We start from the raw sequence: 12,073 nt of genomic DNA on the forward strand, positions 1-12,073 counted from the left end.
TTATTAAAGAGATGTAATTCGAATTAAGAAAGCTAGAAACAGAAGCCCTCATCTGTTGTACTAAAAGAGAAAGTTTCTGCCTGTCTTTGATAACTTGTGGTCAAAGTGCTGCTTCTCTTTTCAGCAGGAGGGAGTGGTGTGAAGGAAATGGGATTTTTTTTTTTCTGTAACTCCTAGGAATATTGTCCCTCTATTTTCCTCTATTCCTGTGCAGTCAACTAGAATAGATTTAACCTCTACTCTACTGGGGAAGATAAAAGGCCATTACACAGTAGGAAAAATTGTATTTGTCTATCATCCAAGAAAGAACAGAGCAAATGGGAACCTCATCAGCTGGACTTTGCCTTTAAACTCGCGGGTGCTGGTGTGAAGTGGAGACTGGTGTGAGCCAAGTGTAAACTGGCCGCAACCCAATAGTTGGAGACTTTCCCTCAGAGAAGAGCAGAGTGCTGGCTTCTGGAGAGCCTGGCAGACAGACTTTATTACACAGACTCTGTTTTGGAGCTTGGCGTGCTGCATTGTAGTGGATTAATACGTGTTGTATCCTTTCCAAAGGACTGACTCTGCTGCTGCCAGTGGTAGTGGTCCCATTGCTTTCCCATAAATGCCTCTGTGTGGGGCTACTTCTTACAGGATAATTGGATTGTCTTCCCAAAGCTGGACTTGAACAAAACTCTCTGGGCACAGCCTCACTTTGTCTCCAACCTCCCAGAGAGGTGTGCTAACCAGCAGTGATGTCTGTGGAACTGTTTCCTAAGACAAGATTAAAGCAAGGAGTCCTGGCCTTGTGAGTGCCTTGACTGCATGATTATGCTTCTGTCTTGCTCTGTGCTCCAGTGACTGTTTATAAATAACTTAATGGTAATCTTACCAAAGATGAAGAGCAATGCTGGAGGAGGCCATTCAATGGGATGTCAAAGTTAGTGGCAGTGAAGATGTAAAGCCTCCTTCAAACAGAGCAGAGACATAAATTAATCTTCCACATCCCATGCAAATGCTTCAACAACTGATCTGTTGGAGAAAAAAAGGCATGGTATCTCTGCTGTCCAAGTCACTGAGTGAATCAAGCCAACTGTCAGGTTTCCACAAGAAACTGTTCTCCTTATTATGTGGAAAACAGATATGTCATCTTTGCTTTTTTGTTCTAATATGCCTTCAGTCCTGCTGTTTTATGAACTCCCTTTCACTGCTGCCCTCAGTGGAGAGGCTTGGAGTTTGATCATCCTATCCTTACATATGTAGTAGTGATTTTTTTTAGCCTGTTTCTCAAAAACATCACAGGCTATCTTCCAGCTTTTTTTTAAATGTCACCATATTGTCTTACTATGGCAAGTTGCCAACACGTATATTGCTGTTGACTTTGCAATCTGAGGTTATAGCTCTACTTGCCCCCAGCCCTTGAGTATGTAATCACAGTATTGCCTCTTGGTGGGAAGTGTACAGGGCCATCTAGTATTAGTTCTGCTTATTAAAATACAGAATAATTATAGCCATTGAGCTTTGTGAATATCACACTGTAGCTCTGAGAAACCTCAGGCACCCTTGTCATGCTTCCAGTTTAAAAAAAAACCAAAACAGAGTTAATGTTTATAAAAGAGACTTTGGGAAAAAAAAAAGGCAAAAAAATCTTTTCTCAAACAAGCTTGTATTTCTGCATTCAGGAGGCACAATTATATACAATAACCAGTTGTTTTATGTACATTTATTAGGGGCGAAGGCACTGTTCAAGCAAATGTTGAAAAATTACGTTGAACCTGTCAGCTGGTTTTTGAAGCTGAGAGTGTCACAACCACTCAGAGAAAATGCTTCAATCGTGTTATATCCCAGCAGAATAGGTCCAGAGCATCAACAGAGCATTCGGTATTACAGTCCTGCACTGAATGCATCTTATCCTACTTGCTGATAAGTAGGAACTGAATTAGCTGTATACTGTAGAAGTGACTTGAAGCAGAATTTTATCTAGATAAGGCAGTCAGGTCTTGCAAAAAGTTGAGGGTCATTTGCTGTGAATATTAGTTGTAAATATGTTGCTTACAGCAACTGGAAAAGACATATGGTCACTAAATGAAAGATGTAAAAGTGTTCTGTATACATTTAGAACAAGAAAGTTTGTTATTACCATTGTGTTTTTTACTGTTACTGCTATTGTTCAGTAGATAAACTGAAGGATGTAAAAAGCTGGTGGCTTTGAACAAACCACTTTGTAAACTGGTGGTGGTGAAGAGCAAGGAAAACGATCCTGTAGCTTCAGTGTGCCAGATTGTGTCCTATATTTACAAATCTGAAGCAATGTTATTTGTAGAAACAGAAGGGGCTGCCAATTGATACAGTCCAAAAATTACTTATCAGAGAAGGTATTTTGGAGAGGCTGTTGCCCAGGTGTTGAGGAGTAATCATGCGATGAGATGTGCTGCATGTCTGCTCAACTCACTAGCCGCTTTTCTGCAGTGTCCTCCCTTGCATTGTACTGTGCAGTAGCAGAATACCTAACCTACTGTACCATTTGTAAACCACTGTACAAAACCAGAAAAGCAGAAAGAATAGCATACCTGCAAATTCAGTTAAAATCCTCTAAAATATTAAAAAAGAAATAAGCCATGACAATGAAAGCTCCTTAAGTTAAAGGAAAAAAAAAAGACAACAAAAAAATGTAATGAGTGAAGAGGACTATTCACCCCCAGAATATATTAGCAGAACCTACATCCCAAGCATTATGCTAGAAAGTATTCCTAACCTGACTTTGTATGGGATTACATGCCAGGAGTATATCACCCAGAACGCTGACTGAAGGTAATTGTATATTAGTTCTGCAAACTGTTGCAGATTTATTATACAAACCTGTGGAAAAAAATCTGACTATACATCTGTGTATTTTGGAGCTTATAGTTCAAAAAGAAGTTTTTTGATAGAATTAATCTTGGTGACAGATGTGTTGGGTTTCTCTTGAGTATTCTTTGCTTCTTTTGTATTTATAGGCAATCAGTGAAATGCAGCCTCTTGAAAAAGAAAATGAAATCCAATCTTAGACTCATTCAAACAGCAGGAGATCTCTTTGCAGATCCTTACACGTAATTGTAATAGCTGAGTGCTGTTATTTGTGACTTAAGTGATGTGAATAAATTCTGTCATTTGTGGTTTCCATTCTTCTGTCATTTTCTCAGGGAATTTTTTTTTTGTGCAGAGTCTTCTTTTATTGTTTGTTTTATTTGCACATACATTTATAGTTATAATATGTATAAAGGTGTTACATTCCCTCATTGGGGAAGTAATGATGAGGGCAGTAAGTCCTCTCTCTTTTCTCTGTCCCATCCTCCTCGTCTGTCTTTTGTTGAGGGACAGTGTTACATGGGTGGAAGGGAAGGGGGAATGTTTGCCATGTCTGTGTTGTTTGACTTGCCTCCTAGAAAAAGTCAGCTTCTGCACAGCTGAACGTCAGCCTTCTGGAAGTGAGTTTTGCTGTATGAGAGAATCAGTGTTGTTGACTGCAGCCCCTTCCTTAGACCATTGTTAGAACCATCTTTCACCAAGCCATTTGAAAGTCCTGAGGGTAAAGTCTGAGACTTTATAACTTTGGATGACTTGAACTTCGACTTGTACCTCCTGAGTTCCAGCACTACAGACTTTCTGAGTTTATTGAAACTGGAGCTCACATTAATCATGCAGCCAAAATCATGTGCAAGTGAAGTTTTCTCAGTATTGCTGAGAATAATCCAGAGCCTACTTTTCCCTTTGACTGCATAGTTTTCCTTAAACTGGGCAAATTCAGTTGCCTACCAGTGTTGTGCCAGCTCTTCATCTTCATAGGAAAGTGTATTTCCAAGGTAAGAGTGTGGAGACTTGCCTTTTGCCTTCAGCTGACAAGTCCTGTTGACAGTCCCTTTTTCCCATTTGACTCCAGATGGAAACTAGAATAACCTTTAGCAGGTCATGCATGAGGGCCTTAATATGTTATGGCCGTCAGAGGGATGTGCATCTCTTTCTTTTCTGTTCTGCCTGATTTCCTGTGGAAATGAGGCTTTTTCTGCCATGCTCGCTCTCTATCAGCCTGTCCAACCCTATCCTATTGACTCCTTGAACCTGTTGGCCAATTCTAGTCCTATTTAACAGTGAGGCAGATGTTTTAATGACATTAAGGTTCTACGACCATAATGAATGTTGGCAGCCAGGCAGAGGAGAGAGATGTAATTAATGCCTGTACTGATGAAAAGGCTTGTGTTGTGAATGAAACGGCATGGTTTTTTTTTTTATATTGTGTGAGCATTATTGTAGGTGGGTTTGCTTCTGTGGTTTATCTTGCTATCAGGCATAACAGCCCTAATGAGGGTTCAAAATGCCACTGAGCATGCCAATGTTGAGTGTGCAGGCTGGTACTACAAAATATCAGTGTTACTAATTCTGGGGGGTAATACAGCTATGTGAGGACAAAATATCTTCTTTCACTGCTCATCTTGACCTCGACTCCTTAGCTGTTCTCATTTTATAGGGAGGCCAGCACTCACTGCCTGGGGTCTTCAGCCTGAAGCAAATATTTCAGCATCTTTGGCTGCTGATGCTACTTCTCTGTGCCAGAAATCCTTCTCGTATTATACAGGCCCCACCATCCACAACTTCTCTTCTGGGACCCAGTGTATCTGCCTGACCTCCTGTGCAGAAGCATTGCTCTCTTCACTCCAATACCACAGAGCAGGATGCATACTTTGGATGAAGGAACAACATGGGGAACAGCTCATTTCTTCTCCTACTACTTTAGAAAGATTGTCCATGTAGTGCCGTGATAGGGCAGGGGAGTGGGGATAAATGAAAACAGTCTGTCCCATTTAATCTGTGGGATAGTTCTATCAGTTTACACAAGGAAGCCAGTTTGACTTGGTAATTCAGACATTTCCTGTCTTACATTATATTCTCTTGCCTTTTTCACCTTTAACCTTCTGTAAAAATGTCAAAAAACAACTAAAATTTGCCATCTGGACAAAAATAATTAAGAAAGATTATTCACTTGAAATTCCAAAGAGTATTTACATGGATTTGAGCAGCTGGTCTAAGATAGCCAAACCTTTGTACAGGGGACAAACACCAGAAACACACATTGTTTTGAAGTTTAAAATTTATAAAAGGTGTGTATCTGGAATATGGTTAAATATGATGTATGTGCAAGTTCAAAAATTATATGCTGTAGATCGTTGCCTTAATTGCCTTTTAGACTTGAGGTTTAGAATTGACCTGTCAGACTTTTGTAAAATAGGCTGGTTTTATTTTGAGTTATAAATCTGAAGCATAAATGGCAAATAGGAAGATGTATAGCCCAGTAACACGTGCCTTTTTAACATTCCAGGCTTGGCTCATAATGATGCTTATAGATTATCTTGGTTGAGTTCCTGAATAGGTATGCAATAAGTGTATTCTTTTTTTTTTTTTTTTCCTGGAGCAAGATATATAAGCATTAATTTATGTCTAAGTCTTCCTGCAACTGTCTATCTCTTGTGTTACCTCTAAATTTTGTTTAGGCTTTTGTTTTACTCTAGTCTTGTACGTGTAAGGTAGCCACCACTAATTCTGAGAAATTGAAAGAATTAATTTATGTATATCCACACTGTTTTTTAAGCTTTTATTTAACATATTTTTCATAAATCCTAGGGTTTTTTTTCATCTTACTCTATATCCTAGTTGTACATGCCAGTAACTGTGTGATGAGTTTGCAGACTAGTTTACTTACACTACTGTTCCTTCTGGATGTTCTTTATTACTCATATCGTAGAATATATTGCATAATTTATAAAATATCAAAAGCACTGTAAAATGGGAGATAGCAAATTGCTGAACAGTACACACATGGTTTATTTATTTTTTTTAATAAATGAGCTCTTCTGCTAGAATGCAGAAAACTTTGGGATATACACAACCACTTTGGTCCCAACTAGTGAAATATCCAAACCTCTCTGAAATGAAGCCTGTGTTTAACTTTCCTTGACAAATCTGAGTTATTGTGACTAATATGATCCCATGGGTCAGAGCAAAGCAAACTTAGCACTTTTGTTTTCAAATCTGTTGATCGGTAGAACTTTTTATTACTGTGCACCAAACCTTTTGACTTTCATAGGCTGATTTTTGATTTGTAAAGTGTTCTGAAAGCAGCCCTGAATTCTCAGGTAATACTATGGATTTGCAAAGCTGGAGTACCTGCTGGGGTAGCAGCCTGACTCTTGAGGGCTGGAGCTGAGTGAAGGAAGATTGTTTGCCCTGGCTTGAGACTCAGAGTTTAAATGTGTCAGCCATGGGTGACTCCAGGAAATATAGGAGTTCTTACTTCCCAATTCCAGATTTAAAATACACATTTATGACATCTATTTCACACCTGCAAAAGTTATTTGAAGTATCTAACATGAAGATAAGGAATGAGGAGAAAGGCAAAGAAGAGACTTCCCATTGAAATTTTGTTTATTTTTTTGTTCTTTTGCTTTCCATTCCAGTGAAATGAAGCAGAAGTTGGATGAAGAAGGTAACAAGTGTAGCATCCTTTCCAAGCAGCAGAAGTTCAATGAGCACTGCTGTATTCGCTGCTGTTCGCCTTTCACATTTCTTATCAACAGCAAGCGACAATGTCAAGACTGCAAGTACAACATCTGTAAGAGCTGTAGCTCTTACCAGAAGAAGGAGAAGGCTTGGATCTGCAGCGTCTGCCAGCAAGCAAGGTAAGGTCCTGTTGTTCAGCAAAGCAGCTGTGGCCTGATTTGAGCTTTTCCCTGTCAGTAGTTAACACTGTCAGGACAGGACATGAAGTACCTTTCCATATAGAGGTTGATTTGCCCCTGAGGTGTGACGTGTCTGCTTTTTGTAGAGGTTAATTTGTTCTGAGAGTGTTTGGTTACCTGTTGCATTTTCCAGGTTTGCGTAGCCGGGCTGATGAATCAGCAAACAGTAATTAGACTTAGCCTGAGCAGGGCTGGGATGTCCTGAAGTGCCTGGGTTACTAATGGAACCTGAGTACAGATGGTGGTAATGCAGTTAATCATTTTGCAGCAAATCCCACTGATGGGTGGGGAGTGGAAGGAAGAATATTGGTGAATAGATCATTCAGCTGTGACTGTGGTATTGAGTGCTTTTCTAAATGTCAATTTATTGGTGGGGATGCTTTGGGCTTACTTGGCAAATAACCAGAGAAAATAGCAGTGCAATCTGTTATAATACTTAACATCTGTTAAGAAAATGCTGCCAGACTTCTATTTATAGAGTATCGGGGATTTACTATCTCACCCCTTTTGACACTAACATAGCCAGCACGTTTAAAGATGGCACCAGAAAAACAAAGCAAATCCAAGCAAACACCTAACAGCAGCAAAGGGGACATTCTGTGACAGATAACTGTGGTAGTCCTCCTTGTCTCTATTGCAGACCAGGTTCCAAAAGTAGCCTTAGCTGTGGTGGTGTAGTACCGACCAAGGCCTTTTTACTCAGACAGGAATAATGAATGAAATAGTCCAATTCCTCATAATTTCATTTTGAACATTGGTGACCAAAACAGCTGAGCAAATATGATAAAGGTGGTTATATATTCTTTGTCTTACCGCTTAGTGGAGAACTCAGGATGGAGACAAGAGCTGAGTCCCTCTCCAATGATGTATGACATTCCTGTGCTCACCAAAAATTCTTTTCTCCCACCTGTTTCTTATCAATACCTACTTGGAATTTAAGCTTTCACATAGTTTCTGTGAATGAAGTGTGTGCCCTTTGCCATAGGGTCCAAAAATCATAAAGATCCCATAGGGATGATATAATGTTTCAAAATGCCAGCTTTTGAACCCAAAGGAGGCTGCGTTCTCCAGGACACTTTCTCCTTCTCTGCCTTTTACCCTGGAAAACCTGCACACACTCACATCCCCTAGTGAGGAGGCAAAAGAATGGCAGGAGTATCTTTCCCAGCACAGAGAGCTGTGGAGCCACTGCATATTTCTGCTTTAGTCATTCAACCGTTTCACGTTGCATCTCTTTCTTCCACTTCTCTTGTGTTCAGCCATGTGCACAGCGAAACAGGCAGCCAGGTTTGTGAATGCTGATGAACTGCATGTAACATAGTTTTTGCTGACTCCACCAGAAATAGTCTCAGGGGAATTTCATTTCAGAAGAAAAATCTTTAGCTGTAATATAAAAATGCTGCTTCTGACCCTTGAAGTCAGTGCTTTTCCCACAATCCTGTTCAGCCCTTAGAGTCACCCACCTGTAACTTAGTTATAAACATTTTCTTTATTTATGAGACCTGAGGCACAGTTTGGGTTATTTTTCAGTGAATAAATTAACTAACACTACTGGTAATCATTTTATGATCCGGTTTATTGATTGGACTGGGCGACTTAGAAATCCCTATAGGGGAAGGAGGGCCTGGCACTCCTCAGGGTTTGCTGAGGTGTTTTGGTTTGGTGGGGGCTTTTTTGATTTTGGCGGGTGGTGTGGGGTTTTTATTTTTAACTGTCAGTATTTCTTCCAGGGAAAAACACAGGGGGTAAACACCACAGTCTGTTTTGAGTTCCTGTTGCTTTCTTGGTGACATCTCTAAGGTCGAGAATGGACTGTGCTCTCCTGCCCCTCCTCAGCTCCTCTTTTTGTCTTTTATTTTTTCCTGTAATAAGATAGCACAAATAGTGGAGGTGGTTTTCTGTTTAGATGCTGCTTGTCTGCACATCTTTCTGCACAATAGATAGTGAGCCAGAAATATCTTGGAGAACTGCATTTTCAGGTTGTTCTTTTTTCTCCCCTTTTTTGTATCTTTTTGCTTAATTCTACTAGAGTCAATGTTGTAGTTCTCTGCTGTGCAGAAAGTGTTTGGTTGAACTAGAAATGTACATGAAAATCACGACAGAAAATAAAAATCTAGGGTCAGTGGGCAGACAGGACACCCTTCAAATAGATTTGAGCTTTGCCAGTCCCAGGAACAATCCTAAATAAAATCTTTATATTTCACACGGTTTTGTTTGGAGGGCCTATTCACTCTAATATCCTTTACTGTCATCAGAACAGACCACGTGTTTCTGGAAATATGGTAAAGTTGATGGTAGTTGTGATTTTAGCCTGCCAAAAGATACATCTTTTCAGCTTAGCTGACGTAAGTTTTTGTGTAAATCTCTTTGCAGTCTCTGCTGGGGGAAAAAAAAAACCCCAAACAAAAAACACAATAAAATTTGGCAAAACCTTGGGATGATACTTGAGAAAAAGAAGTGCTTCTAGTTAACCACTGAACCTTGCATTTGTTGATGCATTCAGCTGTAACGAGACAGTTGGTTTCAGGACTTAGTTGTGGAAAGCTAATGAAGGTATAATGCTGCTTGGCAATCCTGTTTTGCCTGCAAGCAGGCTAAACCATCTGGTAAAATGAAGCTGAAATATCTTTTAAGTAGTCTGCCTCAGCCACAGCTTGGAACTTGGTGTATGCCTTTTGAGAGTTGCATATTTCTGCTGTCTGAGGGCTTTGTCTGACATTCAAGAGAACTTCTACAGAACTTGGGAGCAGTTACTTTGTCATGAAAATGCCAGGGAATGTGTTTTTCCTTCAGAGACAGAATTGGATAGGAACATTCACTTGCAGCATGGCATAGCAGAAAATATAAGGTTTTAGCTCTGCCATGTTCACGTTGTTTTCTTTGAACCTATATGGATCTTGTCCTGCTTTTTAAAAAAACCCTGAATGTTCCCATTCATATTGTTCCTAAGGGATTGACCAGTTTTAAGTAAATAGCATTGAAAATTATTTTCTTCAGTTGTATGTCCTTGTAGAAATTGATGCAATTCCTTCTAAAAATGCCTGCTTCTATATTCCAATTTTCTTCCTCCTCCTTCTCCCACTATTAGCTCTGTTTTGTATCCTGTCTCTTGATCTCCTTCGTCATACCTTGTTTTAGTGTCACACTGGATCACAGACACCATATCCTTTTGCTTACAGTACCCATGAAAAGCAAGAGCAGTAGCTTGGATTTTGCATAAGAGCCAGGAATAATCTTTGGTTTATTCAGTTGTTCTCTAGACGGAGGAGAAGGAGAGAGAAATGTGAAACTGGTTGTTTTGGCAGGTTGATCTCTGCTGGGTTTTTTTTTGCTATCCTGATCTGTCTTAATTATTTCTGAAGTGAGCACTGTGAAGAATTTAAATTCTGCTAGACAGGATGAGGCTGTACTTGCATAACACACAGCAGACTGCAATGCTGCACTCAGCTTTAAGAAAAGTATCTAAAAATGGAATTAGAAGAGCGTAGGAGAGAGTGGTCTATTAAAATGGCTAAATACAAGTGCTAATTAGGCCATCTTTTCTAGCTTTAAGTGGCCTTGGAAGTGAGTGTGTGGCTGAGTGCCTAGAGGACTAATCTGTGTTTTAGGAGCTCTGGATTCCAATTTTAACTGTTCACCTGTTTTCCAAGTGACCTTGGGGAAGTTTCCATGTCTCAGGTTTCCTCATGTGCAGAATGGGTTTAATGATGCTGAGCTCTTGGAGGTCAGTGGTTAAAAAGTGAAATACTATGCCTATAAGGTGCTAAGTGTTATTAATGTACTGTTATTATAGAAGTTTTGCATCAGTCAGCATAGTTAAAACCTTTTCTTTGTGTGTTGCAGCAGCACAGAAAAGTGCTTGCATTCTTGTAGGGGATGAATGAGGACACTATATCACTGCTTTGTTTTCAGTTTTAATAAAGAAATGTTTGCCTGTGTTTGTCCCCACCTACCTTCAGCAAGTCATAGTAAGAGAACTTACCAAACATTTTCCCTAGTAGGAATAAATATTATGTAAAGAGTGTGCAAAAATATTGGGACTGCTGAATAGGGAGGAGGGAAATGTGAAAGGATATAACACAGTGTTTCTACATAATAACCATTGTACAAATTACAGATGGGACTTATTTAGCCTTTCAGTCTTGCAAAAGCTGAGGGTCTTTCAGTGAAGGTGACGAATTGAAGGCTAATAAAAATATGAAATCTTAAGTATTGAGCAAAGTTTAGGGAAGACTTTAGCTTGCATCGATTCTGTAACTGGGACTTAACATAATCTGCACCCTGTTACTGACTGCTATTGTAGGAGCAAACTTGGAGGGCTGTGGGCCACAACAGCCACTACGTTGGGTTGGTGGCAGTCAGGGACGATGTAGGGTTCCCAGTGGTCAACCAGGGAGAACAAAATATAATTAGTGGTGAACGAAGGAGTTTGCTAATTTAATTAAGAAATATTATTTTCCATCATCCATCACACTTTGAGGTTAATAGGGTAATGAACACCTCACGGTTCACATTGTCTGCAGTTTGCTGGTGATGCATTTGCTTTATGTTTGTGTTTTTTCCTGGCTGGTCAGTGTAGAGGCTTGTGGAATAGAGTCTGGAGTATGGAAACCTGAATAAATGCTTGTGTGATAGAGGACATCAGTAGTCGCAGTTGTAATTTTGTCTCACTGATGTGTTTGCAGATCTTCATAACCTGGGGGTCTTTTTAGGTACTCTGTATCTTGAGTAGTTGTAATTTTCAAAAGTGCTTTCAGTCTCTGGCAAGATAAGAAATGAATTAATAACTTTTAAAGGCAAGAAAGAAATCTATGACTAGTTTCCCCAGTCCTGCAAACCCTATGGTAGCTAGACTTCTGTCTGTGTTGGCAGTGTATATTTCTTATCAAAAAATGCTTTTGGAAAGTCTCCTGAGGGGGGAAAAAATAACTGTAGTGTGTTGTAATGTGAAGAAGTACCCACTGTGAACTACATTATGAATCCCTGTATCTCCTGTGCTTCAGAAATCCTCAGCTATTCATTTTTTAGGGGAAGTAATTCTGTTACATGTTTAAAAAACCCCAAACATTGCAACTGATGCCTTTAAAGCTTAGGCTCCCTGATCTATGTCAAAATGCCTTCTTGTGTTTTGCTTCTAGAATCCAAGTGCTATTGGATGTAAGGGAATATTCTTAGGAAACGCCAGCTTCCAAAGGAGTATTACACAGCATTTGTGTAGTGAGGGTTGGTTTTGAGACTTGTGAAAATGTAGTTCTCCGAGTCCATTCTGTGCAGTACATTTAAAAAAACATATTATCCACTTCCAAAGTTTTCCACTTGCTACT

General features: G+C 39.7%; 1 protein-coding gene across 4 annotated transcripts in view; it reads left to right on the forward strand.

Annotated features, from left to right (window-relative positions):
* MYRIP (myosin VIIA and Rab interacting protein) overlaps window positions 1-12,073 on the forward strand; it is a 224,647-nt gene that overhangs the window by 100,664 nt on the left and 111,910 nt on the right. For all 4 annotated transcript variants that reach the window (XM_069859969.1, XM_069859968.1, XM_069859972.1 and 1 more), the window contains exon 3: window positions 6,468-6,689. In XM_069859969.1, the coding sequence (XP_069716070.1) occupies window positions 6,468-6,689 (222 nt within the window). The remainder of the gene's footprint in view (window positions 1-6,467; window positions 6,690-12,073) is intronic.

Source organism: Phaenicophaeus curvirostris, chromosome 6 (genome assembly GCF_032191515.1).
Source record: "Phaenicophaeus curvirostris isolate KB17595 chromosome 6, BPBGC_Pcur_1.0, whole genome shotgun sequence".
In the NCBI taxonomy this organism is placed as follows: domain Eukaryota; kingdom Metazoa; phylum Chordata; class Aves; order Cuculiformes; family Cuculidae; genus Phaenicophaeus; species Phaenicophaeus curvirostris.